The 26,176-nt window shown below is 51.4% G+C and overlaps 1 protein-coding gene across 2 annotated transcripts in view; it reads left to right on the forward strand.

Annotated features, from left to right (window-relative positions):
• Positions 1-19,818, forward strand: part of WNT7A (Wnt family member 7A) — a 60,657-nt gene extending 40,839 nt beyond the window's left edge. For both annotated transcript variants that reach the window (XM_059161858.1, XM_059161859.1), the window contains exon 4: positions 17,352-19,818. In XM_059161858.1, coding sequence (XP_059017841.1) covers positions 17,352-17,831 — 480 coding nt within the window. In that variant the 3' untranslated portion in view covers positions 17,832-19,818. The remainder of the gene's footprint in view (positions 1-17,351) is intronic.
• The last annotated feature ends 6,358 nt before the right edge of the window (positions 19,819-26,176 follow it).

Raw genomic sequence — 26,176 nt, forward strand, 5'->3', positions numbered from 1 at the left:
TATCTCAGAGGGAGGTGTCCCTGTGCCCCTGTCCTCTGGGACGTGTGGGGCAACATGGAACCTCAGGCCAGGATAGTCCACCCTCGCAGATACCAGCTCCTGTGCCTGGACACTAGCACAAAGGGAACTTCTGTTCTGGGATGAGGGTTCAAAGGGCTTTATTGGTACCTGGTCACCACCCAAGCACGGCCTCACTGGAGTCAGGGCGGGTCATCTGGGGGGTATCCGGGGGCAGAGAGGGTGTGTAGCCGGCATGACCTCATTCCTGGGTCTTTCCTCTGTGTCCCAGAGCACCCATCCCTTACGTCCCCTGTCACAAAGCCCCTCCCTGGGGTGTCAGCCTGAGTCAGGACCTCTTCTGCGAGATCCCGCCATGAAGGAAATGGCTGGCAGGGCCCCTGATCCAGGATGAACTCGTTCTTATGCTCACTCTGTCCCTCCTGAATTGCATTCAAATGCTGCTGAGCATCTCTGGTGAGACAAGCCTCTTCTAGATGCTTCCTGAACAAGACAAGATGAAAGCCATGCTCTTCTGGAGCTTAGGCAGGGAGGGGAAAGGCAAAGTGATCATCTTCAAGTGCCCCAAGGGCTTGGGAGGATGTTAACGGGATTCTATGACCCTGGGGAGAATGCATGGGGCACCATGGAAAGGCTGTCAAGTGAGGGTTGCTTTGAGGAGCAGAGCTGGAGCTGAGGAACTGGAGGAAGTGTGTCACAGGCAGAGGGAAGAGCAGCCTCCAAGGTCCTGAGGTGGCCCGGCCACCGTGGGGTTCAGAAAGATCTGGCATTAAGCGCGCACAGAAGGGATTCACAGAGTCGCACAACTCTCACTGTAACGATTTTAGGGTATTTTCCTCATCTCACCCCACAAAGAAACCACATACCTGTTAACAATGAACAGTTAGTCCCCACTCCTGGTTCCCCCAGGCAACTGTTAATCTGCTTTTTTCTTTCTCTGTGGATTTGCCAACCCATATAATGGAATCATACACGAGGTGATCCTTTGCGTCTAGCTTCTTTCACTTAGGACCGTGTTTTCAGGGACCATCCATGTTGAGCCTCTCTCAGTACTCCATTCCTTTTTATGGCTGAATAATATTCCTTTGTACAAATATGCCCCTTTCTACATATCTGGTCAGCGGAGGGACACGTGGGGGCTCCTGTGAATAGTGCTGGTTTTGTGTGGATGCCCGTTTCTGGTGTGGCTGTTGCACCGTCCTTGTCGTTCGATAACATGGGTCTTTGAAGTTCGCCACATCCAGGGTTGTCCCTGCAGGCGCCTGCATCCCGGGGTGAAGAGAGGAGGGTCTGGACAGGCAGAGGCACCAGGCTGCTGGGCTGTGTGGACTAGCCGTGCCCTGGGAGCACGGGCTCTTCATCCTCCTAGGACTGGCCAGGCCCAGGAAGGGCTGCAGGTGCTGTGACTGAGTCACCACCAAAGCAAGTTCACAGGAGCCCTTTTCTGGAAAACAGCCAAGCAGTCCTCTAGTTTCTGTGGGTTTCCTTGCCTTTCATCTGTGGATCTGCCTGGCTGAGCCTCCATCTTACTTCTTTCTGTACCTGCTCAGGCCTCCAGGCTCTCATCCACAGGACGACCTGAAGGGGCTTCTCAAACACCAAGCTTCCCCACCACCTCTGCCCCAGTCCCGTCAGGAGGCCAGACTGGCTCTCCCCCCATGTCTCCCCATGTCTCTGCTCCCTTCTGTTCCAGGGCCTTGCCTGTGCTGTTCTCTCTGTCCAGCCTCATCCTCAGTTCTCAGCGGAGGAGGATTTCCTCACCTCACTCTAGTCAGCCTCCACCATTATGGCTCTCGCTGGAGTTGGGGCGGGTCATCTGGGGGGTGTCCGGGGGAAGAAAGGGTGTGCAGCTGGCATTACCTCATTCCTGGGCCTTTCCTCAGTCATTCATTTGGCAAGTATTTTCTGAGCACCGGCTATGGTCATGGCACCAATCTAGACCAAGTCCCTGTCCTTGAGCAGTTTACATTCCAGTGGGAGACAAGAGAAACCAAACAAAGCAAATGTGTGCCATGTCAGTTACTAACCCAAGGGAACAGGGTGAATCAGGGCAGGGGTCAGAGAAAGTGTTCTTGGAAAGGAGAGATTTGAGCAAAAGTCAGGGGAGGGAGGGAGCCATTTAGAGACAGGGTCGGGAAGTATTCCAGGCAGAGGGACAGCAAGTGCAAGGGGTCTGAGGCAGGAGCATTCCTGGTGTACTAGAGAAACAGAAAGGAAGGCATTATAACTGGAGTTCAGTGGACAGAGGCATAGAAGGTGAGGTAGGAGTTAGCAGGGGAGGATGAGGTTAGATGGACGGAGAACAGTATAATGAAGCCCACATACCCATCCCCCAGCCACAACAACCCCAATTTGGCCAACAGCCATCAACATTACTATAGAGTCCACCACACCTCCCCTCAGTAAGGCAAACCCCAGACATCATGTTATTTCAGTAATAAATAAGGATTTTTTAAAAACATAACAACAATACTCTTTATTACCCAGAGCGACATGACCAGTTCCTCAGGGCTATATGCTACCCCAGTTGATCCAGATTCCTCCATTGCCTCAAAAACATTTCCCATCAATTCATGGGAGGAGAACGGCTGGGGTCTGGGGTCACAGGAGGGGCAGGTGTGGGCTTTTCTTCAGCGCCAACATTGGTGGGAGCTGGCCTCGGCCTGTGAGACCATTGGGAGTCTGGTTCCCTTCGCCCCAGAATGGAAGCTTCCAGAGAGCAGGGGGCTTGCCTCTTTCTGCCCAGCTGGCCTTCCACCACAGGGCCTGGCCCAGAGCAGGGATTAAATGAACACATATGTAGCGGAAGGATGAATTAGTAAGAGAATGAATGTATGAATGAATGAACGAATGAACAAATGAATGAATGCCAAGGCCAATTCACTGATGCTCCAGAAGTTGGGAGGAACATATGGCTCAGGGGCTCCAGTGCTCTCCTGCTGGCTTCCTGCCCCTCAGGCTATAGTTGGGGTCACTTGACTAAGCTCACTCCTGGCCACAGTCCACATCACCCACCTGTGGGAGGTGGCCCCTGCCTCTGCTCAATCCTGCTCCCTCTGGGTGAGTCAGCTCATGAGAAAGAAGCAGACAAGAGTGTTCCTGGGAGAGGTGGGCTGGGGTTAGGAGGCGGCACCGTGAGCAGCCTTTGCCCCAGCTGGGCCTTGTCTGTTCCACCTCTGAAATGGAGTTTCTACCTTAAATGCCCACAACAGCCCTTCGAAGGGCTTAAGGGAGTCTTAGTGTACGGGGAAGCAAAGCTGAGGCCTGGCCCAGGGCCCCTGGCTAGGAAGCACAGTGGAGTCCATTTGCTGGCCTCCTCCATGGGGTTCCCTCACGTCTGTGTAAGCTGCGTGTGAGTGTGTGTGAGAAGTGTGTGTGTATATGTACAAGCATGTGTATGAGGGTTCTTTGTATGTTGCATGTGTGTGAGCATGTGTGTGAGGACCTCTAAATGTGTGTACAAGGTGTGCAAGAGGGTGGGGGGAGGTTGTATGTGTGCGAGTATGTGGGGGGCTCTGCATGTGTAGGTGTGTGTTTGAGCATGGGAGGGTGTGTGGTGTGCCCAGGTAGGCAAGAGGCTATATGAGCGTGTGCTGTGCGGGGGTGAGTGACGTGAGATGGTACATATAAGCATGTGTGTGCATGTGACTGGGAGTGAGGATGTGCGTGTGAATGTGCGTGTGATAGTGTGTGTGGTGATGACTGAGGGTGTGGACAGCATGGGGGTCGTTGGGGGCTGTGCATATGGGGAGGACACATGTGCGTGTAAGGCATGGGGTGTGTTTGAGGGAGTGTGACTGTGTGCAGGGGCATACAGGTGTACTGGGGGAGGGGTGGGATCCTAGAAGGAGACAAGTCTAGGGGGGAGGGGGTGTTTGTCCCTGAGATGTGGCTTCCTTCAAGTCCCCAGAGTTGGGCAGAGGCCAAGTTTGTGGGGGCCCAGAGAGCCAGGCAAAAGACTGGGCTTTAACCCCAACAATAAGGAGCCATAGATGGTTGTTGGAACAGTTGTAACCTAGCCAGCTCTGACTTTCAGAAGGTCCCAATCTAGACTGGGAAACTTCTCTCTCTGGTTTAGGTTGACAGTCCTTATCCCGAGGCCCTGGCCGGATGCTGTGCCCCCCGGCAGTCAGGGGCTAACCTGCTCGCATTCCTGGGGCTCTGTTCTATGGAACGCTTGGCTTTCCCCCTGCCGTCCCCACCTGAGGCAGACGGGAATATTTGCTTGAAGTCGGTGCATCCAATATGACTTAAAGAATGTGGCTGAGAAGAAAATACTCCAAATGTTTACCCCAAAAAAGCTGCCTTTTCCTCTTTCATCTGAGTTGCCCAGAGGAATACAGCTGCAGCTCAATGACATGGAGCTTTCTGCCCATGATGGATTGACACACAAGAGGAGGGGAGCTAGGGGTGGCGGCAGAGGAGCAGAGAGATAAGAGGGGGAGGAAGAAAAGCAAGAGAGGGAGGAGCAGGGGGAGGGATAAGGAGCAGGAGAAGGAGGAGGAACAAGAGGGACAGGGAGGAGGAGCAGCAACAGGAAGTGGGGAGGCAGTGATGATTCTGGGCTGGCAGCCTGCAGGCTTTTCTCCTGGGACGGTGTTCCTACCTGCTCTCCAGGTGGCATGGTCCACAGCCAGCTGCCCACTGAGTAACACACGACCTCAGATCAGGGCCACCAGAAAGGGCTCCCGACGTGGAAATTCACATGCAGGGCATTTCCAGAAAGGGCTCTGGGAAGATACATCTGTTGGGAAGCAAGGGAGAGAAGGTGGGCTGTGTTGTAGCCCCAACAGAGACTTCAGAGGGTCCCGCGAGATGCTCTGGGGCTGGAATGGCCCTTTGGAGTCATCCCCAGCTGAGGCACAGAGACAGGTCTTTAGGGCCAGCGTCAACCAGTCACTGGCTAGAATTGCCCTGAGGAGGGGCATGACCCTGGGTGAGGTGGCTTCCATGCTGGGAGAGCAGCTCCTAGGAGGAACTTGCCCTCTGGGATCAGCAGCCACACCCCGGGGGTGGTGGGATGGTGAGTGTGCATCCTGGAAGAGGACCCCCGGTGTGGACACCCCAGTGTCTGTAGCCTAAGGGAACAAGGCCATCCTGGCTCTCAGCCTTCCTTCTGTTCCACTGCCCCGCAGAGCTCCGGAGGCAGACTGCTTGCCAGAGAAGACCAGTTCCCCCACTTCCTAACTCCCTGGTGCCTTGGCTTTCTCATCTGTAGAATGGGGGTGAGGATGAGAAATCTGCCTCGGGGGGCTTGCTGTACAGGTTCCGTGAGCTGCTTTATGTGAAGAATTTAGAATAGCAGCTGAAGGAAGTGAGTGGCTGTTCTTGGGGTTGAACGTGGTTTCCTGCCCTTGTGGGGCTCACAGTCTTGCAGGGAGGAAGAGGTGAAGCTTGGGTGGGAAGCCAGCCTGGAGCTCTTCCTGAGAAATTGTCCCTACTCTTATCCAAGACCAACACAAAAATGTCACATGGTACTGTGAATAATTTAATGGTCAGAATAAGAGCAGCCACATGTCTGGAGAGCCTCCTTTGGCCTGGCACCTATACCTTTGGTCATTTGGTCCTGGCCTCGCCCACCAGGGGGTGAGTTCCACTGAACAAGGAAACAAAAACCAAGGCTCATAGAGGTGGTGTATCTTACCCACCTGTGTCCCAGCCAGGGTCTGGTAGATGACACAGTTGTAGGAAGAGAAGAGAGTGTAATGAAGGGATTACTTCAAAGAGTGTGGGCAGCATTTGGGGACTCCTGTGAGGGCTATTGCAGCACCTGGTACCGGTGACACTGGGGAGCTCTTATTACCTAGAGGCCTGAAGGGACAGGGAACACTGAGCAGAAGAGCCAGGCTGGCCAACAGTGGAGGGATCAAAGGAAAGCAGATGCCCAGCTAACCTCAATCTCCAGCCCTCAAGTTCTTGGCCTCCCCAAGGCCCTTTCAAGCAAACCAGTCTTCCCCCACCTCCCCCAGATCTTTGCATACTGTGACTTAAAACCCATGGGCTAGCTATCAGCTTTACAAAAAAGCATCTCTCCTACACAGATAAAGGGAGCTGTGTATCAGTTAGGATATTTTAAGATATAGGAGACAGAAACTACTCAAGCCAGCTTTAAAACAAAGGAAATTCATCAGTTCATGGAACTGAATTGTCCTGGGTTAATGCATTCAGGTCCAGCTTGATCCAGGATGCAGATGATATTCCTAGGAGCCAGCTGCACATACCCATCACACTGTCTTTTTTTCTCAGCTCTGCTTTCCCAGTTAACTTCATCTTCACACCCATATGATTGCAGGATGCCTATCCATAACTCTGGTTCCTGCATTCCTTCTTCACATCTGGTGGGAAATGACCAGAAAAGTTCTTATCTTTTCTTCACACTGAATCCCCAGGACTTATTCTTATTGGCCCTGGCTGGCCTGAGTCAAGATCCTATCCTTGGCCATGACCAGTGAGACCTGGGAGCAATGGGCAATGTGAACCACGAGCCATGAGCTGTGGGATCGGAGAACAATGAGCAATGGGACCTGGGAGTAATGACTGGTAGGAACTGGGAGGTGAGCAGTGGGATCTGGGAGGGATGACTGGCAGGTGCTGGGAGCCATTGCTGACAGGATGACCATAGTGTGGGTGGCTGGGAAAGCCTCACTGAGGAGGCAGTGTTTGCAGAGCTCTGAAGGCCACAGCAGCCTTGTGAAACCAGGCACAAAGAGAAGGCTGGAAGCAGGAGAGATCCAGGCTTGCTGAGTCCTGCCGGCATTGGTGGGCAGTGCAGGATGCTCTGAGGAAGAAGACCATTTTCTGCGGCTCCTGAAGGTTTGGGGGGCGGGTCAGACAATGGGGAGAGGAATGGAGCTGCACACCCAGTGGAGGGTGTGGCAGGAGTCACGGACCACCCTGAGGTGGGATATCCTCCTGGACTGTGGGGGGGTGTCACGATCTTCCCAGTGGCCTCAGCATGGGAGGGTCTGTGAGAGGGAGCAGTGGAATTCAATGCTGAGAAACAGCTTTGGGTTTTTTCCAATTTAGATGCCTTCAGAATGCTTCGGAGGGTGACAGAGGCTCCCAGTCACAGGAGTGCCACGCAGCATGGACTGGGTGGGAGTTCAAGGTCACTGTCTGATCTCCCTCCCCTCAGAACCCTTTCTGCTTCCCAGAAGTTCACCCCCAGACCCTCTGGGCAGCCCCAAGAGTCTGCCATGGCCCAGGAGGCCAGCTTCAATAGTATCTATTTGGTGTTATGAATCAAGGAATTTCTGGAGCCAAGTTTCTCCCAAGGCCCCTCCCACGCCTAAGAATCCTGTCCTGGGTAATTCTGGGTTCTGGGCAGCACCTAGTACATTGTTGGCACTTCCTGGGGGACCTGTCAGAAAGAGATTGATTTTTCTCCCTCCAGCAATGCAGAAAATCCTTCCTGCTCTCCAGATAGGTTTGAAGCTGAGTTGGGGGATAGAGAAGCAGATTGAGAGTAGCCCCACCCTACCCTCTGCAGGCATCCCCACTGCAGACCCCAACTGCTGCTACCACACTCTCTAGGACGGGGAGCTCATCACTTCCCCAGCAACCCCCATCCAGGTCTGGTCAGCTTGGTGGGGAAGGCTGGCATCTCACTGACCAGGGATCTACTATCCTGTGACTCCTCTCCAGCTGGAGTCCCCGTTCTGCCCTCTGGATGGACACACTGTCCCTCCCACTCACCCTGTCCCAGGACAGATCTGCAGAGCAGGTGGGGCAGTGACCAGAGCAACCAGACACTGCCTTCTCTAGGCTGGTCAGCTCCATCTACTTCAGTATGGGGTCTCCAGCCCTTTTTCCTATACATACTGTGTCTCTGTCCATCTGCCAGGGCATAGCTCAGTTCTGAAAATCACATAGCAATCTCCTCCCTTACTGTGGGCACCAGACCTCAGTTAATATGACCTCAGGCTTTTTAGCAGCTTATTAGCTCATAATGAACCTGTGGTCATGTAAAGCTTTCAGTTTTTCTCAGAATATCTTATCCTGTGCTTTTGTAATTTTTTTTTAATACCAAAGATTATAGGTGTTTACCCCACTTCTGGCTGGTTTCAACCACATGCTTTAGTCTGTGAGAGAGACTGAATACTGACTGGGACTCCAGTCACATTCTCTCCTGTGGGCACCCATGCTGACTAGGGACAGATTTCAGTGGCACCAAAAGCCTCCCCAGACACCCCTCTTATGGGTTACTCACTATGCCAGAAATTTCCCCATCATATCTTCAATACATGCTCTTCCTCCAGCCTAGTCCTTCTTTGGGTTCCTTGTTTCAGTGCATAGTGTCCATAGCCATGGGAGGCCTGTGAGTTGCACTGGACCCCCACAATCTCCCCACGGATCATTCACCAAGTATTGCTCATGTTTCCCTCCCAACCCCTCCATCTATGTCAGAGCCACTGTCGTCTCTGGCTTGTGTGATGGGGACGGTTTCTTTCCATATCACTATCCTGCCACTCTGACCTTCTCTAACTTGATGTCTGCTCTGTCTGGAATGATCTCTAAAGGTGTCATTCGGACCTTGCTACTCCCTTGCCTGAAAGGTGCTTGCTACTCCCTTGGCTGGAGGGTGATCCAGGCTCCTCCCTGCCCTGAGTGGCCAGCCCCCAGCCCCTTCCCATTTCTCTCATGGACAGGCCGCATCCCTCCTACCTCAGGGCCTTGGCATGTGCTCTTTCCTGGTCTGAAATGCCCCTTCCCCATCCTGCTAAATTTGGCTAAGTTTGAGCCGTCCTGTTTTCTGGCTGCCAGCTCGGCCTTTGCCTTCTTGGGGGAAGCTTCCTGGAACTGCACCCAAGCGCAGCTACTCTTGGGTCGAAACTTTTCTTTGCATTCTGTCCCACTCCTTCATGGAACACACTAATTTATAATTAGATTCAGGAGGGCTATCATGGCTGCTTCCAGCTGGGATCTGGGATCTGCAGGCCCAGAGAAGGCAGGGATGGTATCTTCCTGCCTCAGGGTCTTCCCAGGTCTCTGGTAGTGGTGGTGATCCCAAATGGACCGAATGGCACACAGTGCTCAATGCAAAATGAGTCAGTGAATGAACATGGATAGACATGCACTAGGTCCTTCTTTCTGCTTCCTACTGGTCAGTACCGTCTCCACGCCAGGCTTTCTCTGTCAGAGGCCAGGGAGGTGGAGGTGAATGTCCTGGCCCCCATCTCCGAGGAATGTCACAGGCGGGGTTCTTGAGAAGCAGAGGCTGAGATGGTGTTTTAGGTCCCAGGTACTCAGTAGGGCTCAGCCGAGGGAAAGGGGAGGAGCAGGACTGGACCGAGATGCTCTGCTGCAGTGTTGGCCAGACAAAGCCGTGGGAAGAACTCTAGAGCAGGTACTGCCCATCAGAGTGGCCAGACCTGTTACCCCTCCCTCTCTCCGCCTCTGGCTGCAGCCCACCCAATTAGGCTGCAGTTCTGCAACTGGGGCAGGCCCTGGAGTATCTGACCACTGGGGACTGCGTGCTGATTGCACTCCTGGCCCCATAATGCACTGGGGCTCGCTCGTGTGGGCTCACAGGCACCGTGTTAAAAATCCAGGGATTTGTGAGCCAATTGCTAAATCACTTGTAGCTTAAAAATCAGCCATGATAGGAACATTGCTCCCGAAGAAATTAGCGAATACTACACAAGGTACAAAAGGGCTTATTTTCCTGCCCCCTCCCACCCCGAGCCAATTGGCTAGCACCTTACTAGCTGTAGCTTGGATGCAAGACTTCCCTTGAAGGGGCATATGAATGGTATAGTTCCATGTCCACCACAGAGACCCACTGGCCTGATGGGAGATGCTGACAGGTAGACAGTCTCACAGGGCCAAGTTGACAGGTATCAATAGCCCAGGATAGCCATGAAGAACCTGAGGGAGTCACTGACAATCAAGGCAGGCTTCGTGGAGGAGGTGACTTTTTTCTGACATGATAGCATGTTCAAAAGGTACAAAAGACAACCCCATGAGAAGGAAGGCTCCTGTCTCCACAAATCCCCGGCACTGGGTACCCTCTCCGGAAGTTGCCACTCTTACCAATTTCTCATGCATTCTTCCAGAGAGATTATTCTGTGTTCTTACTAACACCAGTGCATGTATTTTTTTTCCTTCTCACACCAGTGAGCTCGTGGTCTGCATACTTTTCCGCACCTTGCTTTGTTCTCTTCCCCGTGTCTCTTGCCAATCAGCCCTCATTAGTAAGTACAGAACTGCCTTGTTCTCTTTAACAGCTGCAGGACATTCCAGTTTAGAGAATCATCAGAATTTATGTAACCATTCCCCATTGGTGGAACTTTTGATTCTCTTGGGCTTTCGATATTTCAGATAACCCCCTCTGTGAGGTACTCTGTGTCATTTGGCACATGCATGAGTCTCCCCCAGAGGGCACAGACCCGGTGGCGGACTTGTTGAGTTGAGCCTCTGATATGGCAGTAAAGATTAGCTGGGTAAAGAACAGGAGACCAGATCCAAGAGGTAGACAAGGACAGGCCTGGCAGTCAAGAGGAAAGGGCTCGTTCTCAGCTCACCTCAAAGGAGCCGCGTCTCGCCACTGGCATCACAGTCATGGCCAGTCCACTGGGTGCACTCAGACTAGGAAATTATAGAGTGTTTAGGAAGGGGCTGCTGTCCAACAACTGAGGGACGGGGGACAGCATGTAGCATAGCCACACAGTCATGACAAAGAAAGACGTATTGGTACAAGCTACACCATGTTACATGGAGGGACCTTAAAAACACTGTGCTGGGGCACCTGGGTGGCTCAGTGGGTTAAAGCCTCTGCCTTCAGCTCAGGTCATGATCTCAGGGTCTTGGGATGGAGCCCCACATCGGGCTCTTCTGCTCAGCAGGGAACCTGCTTCCTCCTCTCTCTCTGCCTGCCTCTCTGCCTACTTGTCATCTCTGTCTGTCAAATAAATAAATAAAATCTTTAAAAAACAAAAACAAAAACGAAAAAAACACTGTGCTGAATTAAGGAAACTAGACCCACAAAAGGCCATCTTATTATAGGGTGCCATTTATGTGAAATGTCTCAAATGGGAAAATCATCAAGACAGAATACTATTTAGTGGCTGCCTGAGACAGAGGGGAGGGAAGAAATAGGGAACGACCCTTGGCAGGTATGCAGTGTCTTTCTAGGGAGATGAAAATGAGGGTCCCAGTGGGGAGCAAGCAGGAGGAGTTCCCTCCTGCCCTCTAATCTCCCAACAGGGCTTCCGCAGTTCAGGCCTAACTGGAGGTGGCAGCTGCATTCATACTGTCCCATGACCGATATCCACCAGGCCCAACCAGCCAGTCACCAGTAGCAATGGTTAGGTGCCCTATACTATCTCCTGTGGCATGAAGCAAAGGTCAGGAGCACAGGGAGTGGTCTGGAAAGACATACAGACTCACACTCCGGTCTTGCTTAAGTCCCTCCCTTTCTCTTCACCTGTGAAATGGGATGATAATGGCCACCTCTGAGGGAATGTCAGGAAAATCAGGAGTTTTACCTGATGAGGGGAACATATTTCCTTCTCTTCTCCACCTGTGGCTGCGTGTTGGCTACGAGGTGGGATTTTATTGTGAGTGGGCAGGGAAGCCAGTGGAGGCCAGGAACAGGAGTGAGGATTTATAAGGTAAAATGTGAACCCCTATTGCAGCCGCTTCTTGTCTCCCCCAAAAGAGCCACCCCCTCCCCGCGGCACCACCAGCCCACTAATCTGGGGCCCCTTGCTGTGTTCAGATACCAGGCCATCGGTGGGGTGAGAAGTGGGAGACCTCCATGTTCTCCAGAGACGACACTCTTGAGACACCAGACCATGAACCTCACAGATTTATTTTCTCCTTTACTTTCCTGCTGCATCGAAGCAACTCTCTATCCCAGGATGGCCAAACAGCAGACCCCAAGCAGGCTGCTGTGGCTACCATGTAAGCTGGGACCCACCAGTGCAATCAGGGTCATAAAATATTGACATGAGTCCATTGCAGCTGCTCCAAGCCCTCTGATCGCCCCTCCCCTGATCTTAGTTGCTCCCAGGATCCTCAGCACTTCCCCTCCGTCCAGCCTGGCAGGGCCTCCCAGACCCTGAACATTCGGGGGAGTTTGTTCTGTCTCACTGCCTGCTGGTCATGGAATAGTTTGAATGTGTCCTGTTGGTGAATTTCCCTTTGGGCATTTCCTAGGCACCTGCTCTGTGCCAAACTCTAGGAAGGTGCAAGAGGTTGTATCATCTTAGAGCCTGCAGACTCTTCAAACCCTTAGAGCCTACATGTCCCTGGATCACAATCCAGACTGTCCCAATGGAAATGGAGCTCTGAAGTCCCTCTAGACAGCCAAGAAGCTGGTAGCCAGCCTGATCTTCGGGGGTGTGGGGTGGGGTCAGGGGGTGCAAAGAATGTGGCTTTGTCCCACACTTGCTTCCTCTGCTCTTGTCCCCTGCCTCAGGCAGAGGGCTGGGTGCCCATCCGGATGCCCGCCTGGGTGGCCAGTTCTGGCCAGGGCAGCTGTGATTATGCACAGCTTAGCACAGATATAATGCAATCACCGGGGCTCTGAAAATGCAAAGTTTGCTGGGTTCACAGGCTGGACATCATCTGATGAGGGCCCCACACAAATACTGCAATGGCCTCAGGCCAGCTGTGGCCTCACAGGAAGAGGGAGGCAGTGTACGGAGGCAGTGAACGGAAGGCTCCATGAAGTGGGAGTAGCAGCCATACCCAGCCTGACCCCAGAGTCTGACCTCGGCACTGGGGGTCCTGGCCCAGCATCCGCCGAACACAAACAGTCGGTGTCACAGCCTCAAAAATACTACCTATTGCTTTTCCACTAAAACCTTCAAGGATTTTTTTAAGAGAACCCACTCTATTAAGGTATAATTCACATACCATCCAGGGCACTCATATAAAGTGTACAGTTCCATGCTTTTTTTTTTTTTAACATATTCTCAGATGTGTTCCACCATCATAATTTTCGAGTATTTTCGTTATCTCGGAGAGAAACCTGTAACCCCCAGCAGACACTCATTTCCCCCAGGCTCTTCCCAAACTGCTAATCTACCTTCTGTCTCTGTAGATGTGCCTCTTCTGGACATCGCATGTAAATGCAGCCATACAATTTGGGTCTGGCTTCTGTCACTGAGCGTGATGCTTCCAAGGTCCATCCGTGTTGTAGCGTGTGTCCGCACTTCATTCGTTTTTGTGGCCAAATAATGTTCCATTGTGTGTGCCTGTGCCATGTTTTCTGTATCCGTTCATCAGGTGATGGACAGTTGGGTTGTTTCCGCTCTTTGGTGATTATGAAGAATGCTGCTGTTCACATTGGTTAACAAGTTTTTGTATGGGCGTATGTTTTCATTTCTCCTGAGTATATACCTAGGAGCAGAATTGCTGGCTGGGTGTCTTAGTCTTTTTAGGAGGCTATGACAAAGTCCCACGGACTGGGTGACATATAAACAACAGACATTTATGTCTCACAGTTATGGAGGCTGGAAGTCCAAGATGAAGGCACACAGCATCTCGCCCTCTTTCTAGTTCAAAGCCAGTGCGGTCTTCCTGTGACCTCACATGGTGGAAGGGTACCCCTAATGGGGTCTCTCTGGAGCCTCTTTTATAAGGCATTCATCCCATTCATGACAGCTCCATCCTCATGACTTAAGAACCTCCCAGAGGCTCCACTTACTAGGATTTCAACACATGAATTTGGGGGTGGACTCAAACATTCAGTCTATAGCACTGGGCCATATGATAACCCTGTGTTTCACATTTTGGGGAACCACAGGGCTGCTCCATTTCACATTCCCACTGATGGTGTGTCAAGGTTTCCATTTCTCCACACTCTTACTAACACTTGCATATCTGTATTTCTTCTGTCAGCCATCCTAGAGGGTGGGAAGTGGCTATTCTGATTTGCATTTGCCTGATGCAAATGATGTTGAGCTTAGTGCTTAGTGGCTTTTGGACCCACTGCATTTTTATAAATTGTGACATATAGCTTCTATGCAAAAAAGCTCATGGGACATTCGTACTATTTAAAAGAAAGATTATAAAGCATCAGTGCCCCCGGTGACCTTTGTCAACCACAGCCCCTCACACCCCAGCCCAGAAACAGCCACTGTCTTGGTATTTGTGACCCTCATTTCTTTACTTCTTATTGTACTTTCCCCCTCTGTAGGTGGCCTTGAAACATACAATTCACTTTTGCCTACCTTTGAACTTGATATACATGAATTCATCCCGGGGACATCTTTTCCGACTGCTTTTTGCCCTCCCCACTGTATTTCTGGGCTTGACCTCTGTTGGTGTGCTTTGCTATAGCTGTTCATTGTCACTGTCCTGTAGGGTCCCGAAGAGCGCACCTCTTAGCTTATCCATCCCACCACGCTGGACATACAGAGAGCGCCCAGTGCGAAGACACCATGAATCCACTCTAGGCAGTCTCCATACATCCATCAATGCTGCTGCTATGAACATCCTTGAACCTATTTCCTGTGCACATGAGCATTTCATTCTCTCAAGTATATGCCTTGGAAGTGAGATTTCTGAGCTGTAGGTCAGCACGTGTTAGGAGACGCCATGCCATGTGTGCACACCCCCCTGGCCCTGCATCTTTAGGAGCGTCAGAATCCATTCTGATTATCCCCCAGCATATCCATGTCGAAATGTCTGACTACACTGCAATCTCAGTCAGCCGGAACCTGCTGCCTAACCCTGCCCCCAAGCGCATCGCCACACCCCTGAGCTGTGCTCTTTTCCCACGCTTCTCAAGCCGAGGCAGGAAGGAAGGCTGGACTCTTAGGAACTATATCCTCACTGACGTCCAAAAGGGACATCTGTTTTATTTGACGGGGCTGCTCACCCAGGAGGTGCTCTGTCCCACTAGGTGTCCTGGAATCAGAGCATTCAGCCAGCTGAAAGCTCTGTCCCTGAACATTCTGGATGCTTGTGGCATTGCTGGCTCATCGGATTACAGACACCATGGTTTAAACAGGGTGGTGCTCCCTTCCCAGTGAGACCACTGACCCAAGCTCTGGTCCTCTCCTCCTGGATGCAGAGCTCTTAGGATGGGGAGGACCCTGAACACAAGCCCATTCTTGGAGACAGGAACCAGATCTTGCCACCTCTGTATCCCCAGCACTGGTATTGGCCCAGGCCCAGAGGCAGAGCTAGTGACTATTTCTTGAATGTCTGATTCTGTTCCAGCACCCTGACTTTTGCCAGAAAAGAGGGAATTGCCTTTATTCCATGTTTCAGTGACGGCAGCTGAGGCCCAGAGAGGGAGTGTGACAATTCCAAGGTCACAAAGCAAGTAAGCGGCAGTTGGTTCAAGCAGTTGGTTCACAGCCCTCAGCAGTAAAATCCTCGCCTCTGAATGCCCCCACAGACCAGCTCCAGGACTTAGCTGAGCCTCAGTTTTTACCCCTGTAAAATGGAATCATACTAACCTCATGGAGTTCAACGATGCCACTTACAGAGGCATGGGCCCAGTGCGTGTACAGGTGATTAATAAGTGTTTAGGTATTTACTCATTAATCCACTTTTTTTTTTTCACTATATAACAAGCCAAGTAAATTTGACAGTCCACATGGAGACCATGAAAATGCTCAGACACTGTGACCCAGAAACTGCTCACTCGTACCTTCCCCCCTAGTGTCTGGTACATAGTAGGACCTTCATAAATGTCGACTGCGATAAAATCAGACTGAAGATGATGATAAGGGAAGAGAAGCTTTAGTTCCAAAGATACTTCCTTCTATAATATAGTTTTTAAAAAGAAAGAAGAAAGAAGGGAAGGAGTGAAGAGATTTTAAAAAGAACAAATCCCAAAGCCTAATAACAACCTAAATACCAAGTACCACGGGGGTTTGGTAAATGTTGCCTCCTTTGCTTGCATGGATATTCCAAGGCAGGGGTCAGCAAAATATGGCTTACGGGCCATCTGTGGCCCACTGTCCGAGTATGTAGAGAAGAATGAAACCCAGGCATTAGCTTTCCCTGTTCTTCAACCTCACATCTGTTTAATCACATAGTATGTTCTTTTCAGCATCCAACTTCTTTCTCTCAGCATTACATCTTAGAGATCTGTTCTTCCTGTGTGTATTAGTTCATTCTTTTCTGTTGCTATCAAGTGTTTTATTGTATGATTACAATTAATATCAATTGTCACTCCCATTTTGCACAAGGGGAAAATGCAGCACAGAGGACTCAAGGAAGTTGCCCGAGGGCACACAGCAAGTTTGTGTTAGATCTGGGATTTAAACCCGGGGTCCAGCTTCTGTGCTTTTCATTCCTTGTACAACACTGCGTCTCAGTGCTAGGGCAATGGGAGCCTGAGGGGAATTGGGAACTCAGAAAAAGAGGTACCCCACGTAGGCTGGAGGTCAGAGAAAGCTGCCAGGGACATCCAGGGGAATGGGGCATAGCCCAGGAAGGCTAAATCAGAGCCAGGGTTCCCATCTTTGGGTGTTCACCGTGCCTGGCAGATGTCTTAAGTGGTCAAGCAGATGACCTCTGAAAATACAAGCTCGAGGTCAAGGAGGCAATATGGAGAGGTGGGGACTATGGCAAGTTGAGGGATACCAGCCAGTGAAGGAGGCAGCTCCAGGTGTCGCTGCTGTGTGACAGTGCTGACAAAGGCTGCGGTGAGCAGGGCTGTCACGCTGCCATGTGTAGTCAACTTTCCACCCAGCAGGTCTGCCCTCAGTCATACCAGTTAGTAAATGCTTTGAATCGCATCCTAGAGTTGCCAGATGCCCTTTCTATTTGTCAAAACACAGAAACCAACCAACCAACCAACTGAACCTGGAAGTCTATCTGCTGGTTTTTAAATGTTGGTTTAAAAATGATTTTAAACCTGTGCAGGCTAAGGGCACCTGGTGCGGAGCTCAGTTGGTTAAGCGTCTGCCTTCAGCTCAGGTCATGATCCTGGGGTCCTGGGATCTGGTCCCTCCTGGTGCTCTCTTCTCAACCAGAATCTGCCTCCCCCACTACGTCTGCCTCTCCCCTGCTTGTCCTTGCTCACTCATTCTCTCCCTCTCTTACATAAATAAATAAACAAAATAAAATAAACCTGCCCAGGTCAAAAAGAACCCTCTGTGTGCCCTGGACTGGCCTGAATGCATTTGAGCACCAATCTAATCACCAGATAGGAGCTGGGAGGGACCGGGAGAGCAAGTGGGCTCCAGGTAGAAGCACCGGTGAGAGGGATTTGAATCCAGGTCTGAGTTACCCCACCACAAAGAACCACAAAAGCGGGAGCCAGCTAGGCTGGATGGCAGGGCAAGGGTGGGCTGGGCTGGGGGCCACCCCAGGCCAGTGCATGCAGTGACGGGTGCTGTGCTCTTCCCCACCCACCCCTGCAGATCCTGGAGGAAAATATGAAGCTGGAGTGTAAGTGCCATGGCGTGTCCGGCTCGTGCACCACAAAGACATGCTGGACGACGCTGCCGCAGTTCCGGGAGCTGGGCTACGTGCTCAAGGACAAGTACAACGAGGCGGTCCATGTGGAGCCCGTGCGTGCCAGCCGCAACAAGCGGCCCACCTTCCTGAAGATCAAGAAGCCACTGTCATACCGCAAGCCCATGGACACAGACCTGGTGTACATCGAGAAGTCACCCAACTACTGCGAGGAGGACCCGGTGACGGGCAGTGTGGGCACACAGGGCCGCGCCTGCAACAAGACAGCCCCGCAGGCCAGCGGCTGCGACCTCATGTGCTGTGGCCGCGGCTACAACACCCACCAGTATGCCCGCGTGTGGCAGTGCAACTGCAAGTTCCACTGGTGCTGTTACGTCAAGTGCAACACCTGCAGCGAGCGCACCGAGGTGTACACGTGCAAGTGAGCCCGGGACTCAGCTTGTCGCCCTTGGGGCCGGCTGGGCACCTCCAGCCGCAAGTTAGACCGCAGCGGGGACCGGACAGCTTCCCAGCTGCAGTCACCCCGGCGGGTCTCTTCCAGGATATCCGTGGGAGGAATGCTGAGTTTGTCTTTTCTGCTGTGGGGAAACCTCTCCCAGGTTTCCCACAGGCACCCGGTGGAAAGATCTCCCCAGAGCCCTGGACTGTTCTCTTCCACACCCACTGCTGTTCCGCTCCACCCCACACGCCGCCAGGGGAGGGGGCCCTCCTCCGCTGGAGCAGAGCCTTTTGCACCAGGAGCTCTGGACCCAGGGGCCTCAATATAGCAATATTTAACAATTTATTCTGATAAAAAAATAATATTAATTTATTTAATTAAAAAGAGTCCTTCCACCTCGTCGGGATCCGTTTTCTGCAATCAAAGTGGACCGCTTGCTTTCTTTGCGGGATAATTTTGTTGCTAGGACAAGGAGCCAAGTAGAACTGTAAATAACTATCCTTTACGCAGATATTTCTACTAGTTGATTTCGCGGTATCTCCCCACCCACCCCCAGCACTAGATGTTTAAAAGCAGACGTCCTTTATACATATATAGATATATATACACACACGTTTATATTTTTTTGCTGTTTGCTGCTACTTATCCAGAAATTTAAGCTGGTCCAGATTTGGAGACATCGCCCAGATTACGATTTCCATCCTTTAGTCCTCCCCAGCTCAAACTTACACCAATAGAAGAATCCAGTTTGGAATACAGAGAGAGAGGAAAGATATTAATAAAACTCCCAACAGTTTCCATCTTTTGGAAAGTGAGCCACTGGATAAGAGAGAATATTTTGTAAGAGACTATTTTTATATGAATATTTTATTTATATTGAGTCTGCCTGTATCATTCCATGGCCTGTGCTTCTTCTTAATTCTGGTACTTGCTTTGGGGTAAGGAGCTGCGAGGCCTGGTTCCCATGGGGGCCCTTGCATAGCTGGGTTCTCGAGTTCTGTTGGCCAACCAGGCAGAAGTGGCCCCTGGATGCCTGGGTTGGGGTGTTATTGTTATTACCTGGGACAAAAATCAGATCCCCAGCCTAGGCCTTTTGAGCAAGGTCACTGAGCAGTGAGCTCATAGTGAGCCATGTGGGGGGCAGGCCTGTGCCCTTGGGATTGGGTGACTATCAGAGGGCTTGATGAATCACCACACGGCATAAATCAACTCAGGGAGCCCGTTCCCCAGCCGGATGCCCCTGCCATTGCCATGTGTTCTGAGAGCTGAGGCACAGTCCTCAGTTATGGGGCAGAAAAGCTGGGGTGAGGGGTCCCATGAGCAGCAGGGCTCAGCAGGGCTTCCTGGATGTCAGGGTCCTAGGGCAGACTGGCAGAGAGGTGTGGACAAGGCCTCTCTGCTCCTACATCCAATGCCTGCCAACCTGCAGAGCTCTCCTCTGAGAGGCTGTGGGTATTCTAATATGTGTCTGGTTGCATATCTGTGCATGCGCAGGCGCGCACGTGTGTGTGCATGTGTGTGTGTGTGTCCCTCGGTAGTCTTGGGTAGTCACGTGACTTTGCACCTTCAAGTACCTCTGGGGTCCTGGGGCACCTACATTGTGTGGGCTCCTGCAACTACCCAACTCTGTGTCTCTCTCCATGGGCCTGAGAGATTCGGGGGCGGGGGGTGCACGTGGGTTTGTTTCTGTGCATCTGCTGGTCCCCAGGTGTGTCTGCTTGCGGGTGAGGTGTGGTGTGAGGCCGACCACAGGGACCTTTGGTGATTGTGTTGAGCCACCAAGAGATGGCACCTCTGAACTCTGTGCCCACAGACACTGGTGAAACTCAGATACCTCTGAGACCACAGCCTGATGGCCCCACACGCTGGGAGTCCCTTGGTGTCTAGGCTGTGCTGGAACTCCCCAATGTTAGCACTGGGCCTGGATCACAGCATGGACAAATAAAATGGCTGGATGGTTGGTTGATATCTTCCGTTGGATCATTTATTTCTTCTTTACGTGGGTGTCACGATGGGTAGGGATGTGAAGCAATGAGTGGATGGATGGGTGAGTGGATGGATGGATGGATGGATGGGGGAGTGGGTAAGTGGATGGGTGCACATCTGGTTGGGGGAGTGGGTGGGTGGATGGGTGGATAGGTAGTGTGTGGCTAGGTGAGGGAGGAGAAAATATATAGAAGTTTCTTTTAGGTCCCATGTCACAGTTTATCTCTGCCCTGGAAAACCAGAGTCTACCATGAGCAAAGAGAGTTTCCAAGCTGTAGTCCCTCTCTTCCTGGCCTCATGGTGTCTGAGAATGTTTTGAGGCGCCTCCCCAAATACCAGAAATTACCCCCATGTCCTTCCTTAGTATCCAGATGAAAAGTGTGTCTGGCATGAGGGCAGCAAGGCCTACTAGAAGAATTGCCAGGTTAGCTGGTGGCCTGTCACCTGGACCCTCAGCCCACTTTTAGTTCCCGACCCTGGGCCTGCTTCCTCTCAGAGGTCCCCAGCTCAGCTGAGCCCTGAGCCTCAGCTTCTCTGTCTGTAAAATAGGACAATATTTACACCACAGGGTCCTCCTAGTGATGATTGTATCGTACATTGAATTGCAGAGCAATAGATGAATGATAAGTATTATTATTATTAATTATTACTATCCTTTCCATAGCTATAAGATTTTTTCAAACACAGCTTACGGTAAGAAATATTGGGCTCTGTGTTGGGCAAAGGTATTTTTTGCTCTTTGGTTTATTCCTAAAGTGACTTTTCAATAAAACGGACATTAAAAAGGCCCAAATCTCAAGAGACCGAATCAAAATTTTAAGTAAATCTCCCATGTTTTATGGTATTTTGACAAACACCATGAGGACAGAACAGGCTGCAAGCTGAACTCGGCCTTTGGACCACCAGCTTGCAGCCTCTGGTTTGGACCAACCCTCTCATTTTAAAGATGGAGAAGCTGAGGCCCAGAAAGAGTCAGGGCTTTATAGAAGGGCTCACAGCAAGTCTAGCAGAAACAAGACAAAGGCCAGGATTTGTGCCTCCTGGGAAGTTCTTTCATCAACACCGCGCACCCCAGCAGCAGCAAAATCACTTGGAGGGGCTTGAGGAGGGTAAAGTTCCTATTTGTTGTTCAGACATACATATGCTTGTATACATGTGTGCACACACACACTCACATATCCTCTGACTTGAGTTTAAACCTCATTCAAGGCTCTACAGGGCAGGATCTGGGCCTTCCCAAGGGCCCTAAAGGAATAGGCCTACAGGGTGTGCCCTGGCAGCTGGGCAAGGGAACCCCCAGTTCTCCCATTCTCCCCTACCCCAGAGCCTCACCTTCTCTACCTCTGTCAGCTGTCCAGTCCTGGAGTCAGTCTTGGATCCTATCTTCTTCTACCTCCTCACCCCATCCATCAGCAAATCCCATTACTCTATGTAAATATACCCAACTCTAACCACTCAGTGGGCCCACCCCAGCAGCCACTGGTGGCAGAGTCTGACTACATTTGCACCACGCCTGGGTCCTCCTCTTCCAGGTCACATGGCTGGAGCATGTTTCAGTCTCCCTTGCCCTTGAGCATGGCCAGGGGACTAGGCTCTGGACCACGAAGTGGGCATAAAGTGCTCTGCTCCCAGCCCATCACCCTTCTGCCGTGACTAGAGCCCCAGACAGACACTGGCAGGCCCTGAGGGACACTGGCAGGCCCTGAGGGACACACACAGGCCACCCCAAGAGGTACCAGGTCATATCACAGGATGTACACTCAGAGATGTAGAGGCTGCTCACAGACTGAGCAACCTGGTTACCTGGAAGCTCACTTGACCTTCACCATTCACCTATAATCTCAGGCATTGGCCTGGCATCAGGCCTGCCGTGTGTGTGTGTGTGTGTGTGTGTGTGTGTGTGTGTGTGTGTGTGTGTTGGATGCAGAGGCAGGGTGGGAATCAGGGCGTGCAGGCTGGGGCACCCAGGACACTGGGCTTCACTTGCAGCTCTGGCCTCTCTGACCGTGGAGGGACTGGGCCAGGGAGGCCCTTCCAGCAGCTGAACCTCAGAGACCTGGCTGGGAAGCACACTCGAGCTGCAGACCTGCTCCTTGTGGCTCTGGGAGTGGGCCAGAACTTGGGCAGTCTGACTTGAGAGTTCTACCTCCCCCAAACCAGCCATCTCCTGCCCTTCCCTGTGCCTAGGGCTGTCAGGTGACACACGAGAGGCCCAGTTAGCTCTGGATTTCAGGTAAGAACCAACAAAATGTTTAGCACAAGTAGGGACCAATATTAACACAGGGCCTACTTATGCTAAGAACCATTCATGGTTTATTTGAAATTCACAATTTAGCAGCCCTTATTTTTATTTACTAAATCTGAGTGACCCAAACGGTGTCCTGAGCCTCTGGGGGCCGAGGGCCCCCACATCCTGACGTCTGCCCCAGGGAGACATGACCCCAACCACTTTCTGGTTTTATACCCTGAGATCATGTCTTCCCTCTTTGGTCTGCATTATGATCCCTCTTCCCAGGGCAGACATGAGGGGTGGAGAGGGGAGCTGAGTTGTGATGATCTTGGGTACTTTTCATCCTGGTGACATTTACTCTCTAATTCAGAGCCCGGGGAAGTCTCAACATTCGCCTAACTGCTCCTTCACACACACACCCCACCACTCCACTGCCCTGCACCCCTTCCCCATCATGGGTGATCAGAGAGGACTCTGTTCTCTGCAACCTCACCCTGACTTTCTCTGGCCTCCAATAAGACATGACTGGAAGTTGCTACTGGACAACAGGCTCTTGAACACCACCCTCATCCCAGTGGCACCCCTCCTACAGACAAGGAAACTGAGGCTCGGCTCCCAGCACCCGTCATTTAGCACTTAGTCAAGGAGCCAGACAGCTCCAATCTGGAGTGCCAGGCCCTCCTCTCCACAGGAATGTCTTCTCCCTGCACAGCCTCCAGCCCCCCACCTGCTAGCCAGCACACCTGGATGGTGGCAGAGCCTTGACTTGCAGCAGACACTACTCTGACATGGTTCTTGCCACTGGAAGGCAGCCAGGGCTGCATATCCATCAGGGACACGGCGGGGCTAAATCCATGAGCACGCCGGTGGACTTTTCCAATTAATATATAATTACTTCCTTGAGTTAGATCCTTTCTCTGCCAGCCTGGCCCTCTTTTCCACTGTTTCATTTTCTTCCCCTTTGGCCTCTGAAAGGATGATTGATGAATGTGGTTAAGCATCAACTCTGGGCAAAAGAGGCACAGGGTGGTGGGAACTCCGGCAGAGGGCACTGAGTAAAGAACTTAGACAGCAGTTCAGGCAGGCCGGGCGAGTTGTTGGGAATGTAGGGTTTGGGTTCAGATACTGTGAGTTGTGTGATCCTGGGAAAGCTGCTTCACCTCTCTGGGTCTCAGCTTCCTCACCAATTTCTGAGTATTAGGGTATGCCAGGCCCTTTCCCAAACACCTTACATGTGCTCTCATGTAATCCTCACAAGATGAGATGGACACGGAAATCAGCCTTGGTAGAGGAGTTTGGTAGGGATGCCGAAACACAGTCCCACAGACCTGGGGACCTTAGACAACAGAAGCTGACTTCCTGACCATTCTGGAGGCTCGAAGTGCACCATCAAGGCATGGGCCGGATTGGTTCCTACTCAGGTCTGCAGGGGAGAGTCTGTTCCTAGCCTCTCTCCTTGGCTCCTAGAGTGCTTCTTTCTCCCTGAGCCTCTCCACATTGTCTATGCTCCATATTCTCTGGGCCCGAATGTCCCCTTTTTATAAGAACACCAGTCATACCTGATTAGAGCCATCCAGATGGCCTCCTTTCCACTCGATCACCTCTTTAAAGACACTATCTTCAAATAAGGTCATGTTCTGAGGTCCTGGATATTAGGACTCCAACATATGAATTTGGGTGGGTGGGAGACACAATTTGACCTATAACATCTGGCTATAGGTAAAGACACTAAGGTGAAGAATTTAAGTAATGGGTTCAAGATCACATATGCTTCAAAAGCAAGAAGTGGGATTCAAACCTCCATTCCAGAGCCCACTACTCTGAAACCCTCAGCAGCATTGCCTATTGGAAACTGAGTCAGGTGTTCTAGCCTGATGGGGCTGTGCCAGGAATAGCATAGCAGAGCGTGGAAAGTGTTTAGAACAGTGCCTGGCACAGAAAAAGTACCCAACGAATGTTACCTATCAATACCAAAGTCGTCCAGGCCTGGGTTCAAGTCCTGCTCTGCCCTCTTGGGCTGTGTGATTTTGGAAGGGGCTTTGCCTCTCTGGGCCTCAGTTTTGTCAGCCGTGGGGAGGATGACAGTCCTTCCCTGGACAGCACAGCGAGCTTCCTCTGGCTCCCAGATGTCTTCTGAGTACATGCTGCCAGGTGTGTGGACGGCACTACAAGGAAAATCTCTCCACCTTCTCCCTAGGTTCTGGGCCCCTCCAGGTCCAAGGCCCTCTGACCTGCCCATGGCCTTAAGGGCATGGTGGACAAGCTGACCCAGGCCACACATCAGTCTGAGTTAGCAGAAGGAGAGGAGGTGGAGGAGAGAAGAATTTAATTCAAATGAGGAGGGGACAGAATTGTTGGGGGTGTCCTCTTCTGGCCAAAAGGCAGCCACAGCCACCAAGTTACCCACCTGCCTAAAACCAACAAAACAGACAGGACCCATGAAGCAGTGATTGTCAAAGCACAGGATTTCAGGCCACACAGGACAATGATCCCCATGAAACGGGGAACAAATGAAGTCAGCTCGATCGTTGCTCAGCTTCCTGCCTTGAGGGTTTCCAGGCTAGAGCACGGGGACAGGGAGCTGCAACACCCAGAGTTCCTTGGGGTCCATGGAGACCGAGGAGCCATGGTTCACAGGGCAGAGAAGCGGAGGATAGAGTCACCTATATCTGCAGAGGGGCCCAAGGACCCAGCTATCAGTTCAGGCACAGGAGGACACACCTTGAGGCCAGGGGAATAACATTATGAAAGGATTAGAGACAAGGTCACCCAGTGTCACGAAACACTGGGAAGAGTAATTGTTCCACTGACCAGAATGAACATCTCACAATTCACAAAGTGGCAAATGGAGCATTCTGGAAGGTTTTGCCTCAGTCATGGGGAATAATTAGCTCTACACTGAGTACTGCTTCAGAGAAGATCTGAAGGAAACAAACTTTCCAAGTGATATGACCACATCTCTGAATAAAGATAGAGAAGATTCACAGGAACACTAAAATACCCAGCACCCAAGGTAACATTGATGATGTCTGGCCTCTGATCAAAGATCACCCCCACTGTCTCTCCCTTCTCAGGCATCAGGACTGTGGCCTTGGCCTTCCAGTTCTTCCTGGGCTCCTCTGACCTCTGTGCCTCTCTCTTCATACTGGAGAGTAGCTGCCTGTTTGTGACTGCCTCTCCCACCACACAGGGAACAACTCAAGGACAGAGACTGTGTCTCATCCTGCACTGAGGCCCCAGCAGGGCAGGGCGCTCTGTGGGCACTAAATAAATGCTTAATGGATGGATGGATAGATGGATGGATGGATGGTATTAATGACCAGGACTTTTCTTTCTTCCTTATTGGATTCTAAAGTCTTCACAGTTAAGGATTATTTCATTCTTCTCTGTGTGATTATTTCATTCTGCACCTACCCAGACTGTGTGGGCCCTAATAAATAAACGTTTGTTGATTGAATAACAAAACAAGCTTTGGTCCCTGTTGCTTCTGTCTGGAATGTTCTTTTCCAAATATCCCCATGGCTCACCCCTCCACCTCCCTCATATTCTCACTCACATGTCACCTTCTCGATGTAGCCTGACCACCATATTTAAGACCGAGAGGGCCTTCTTCCTCTCAGGACTCCAGCCTTGCTCTTGTTTCCACCTTTTCATTTACACTCTCTTTCACTGATGTATTATGTTGACTCTTTCTTGTCTATGCTTCTGCTACCGCCAGGAAAAAAAAAAAAAAAAAAAAAGAAGTTTTAAACACAGAGCCTTCTGACTCTCTTATTTTGCATAATTTCTCCAATGCCCTAGACAGTGTCTGGTACATAGTAGCTGTTCAGTAAACGCTTGTTGAATAAGGAGACGGCTTTTGATCTGCCCAGGACTTCTCTATGGTCTGGGCTGACTCCTTAATCCCTCTGGGCCCCATATTTAAAATAATAACAGCAGCAGGGGCACCTGGGTGGCTCAGTGGGTTAAAGCCTCTGCCTTAGGCTCGGGTCATGATCCCAGCGTCCTGGGATCGAGCCCCCACTTCGGGCTCTCTGCTCAGCAGGGCTCCTGCTTCCTCCCCCTCTCTCTGCCTGCCTCTCTGTCGACTTGTGATCTCTGTCTGTCAAATAAGT

The sequence above is a fragment of the Mustela lutreola genome, chromosome 2 (assembly GCF_030435805.1).
Source record: "Mustela lutreola isolate mMusLut2 chromosome 2, mMusLut2.pri, whole genome shotgun sequence".
Classification (NCBI taxonomy): domain Eukaryota; kingdom Metazoa; phylum Chordata; class Mammalia; order Carnivora; family Mustelidae; genus Mustela; species Mustela lutreola.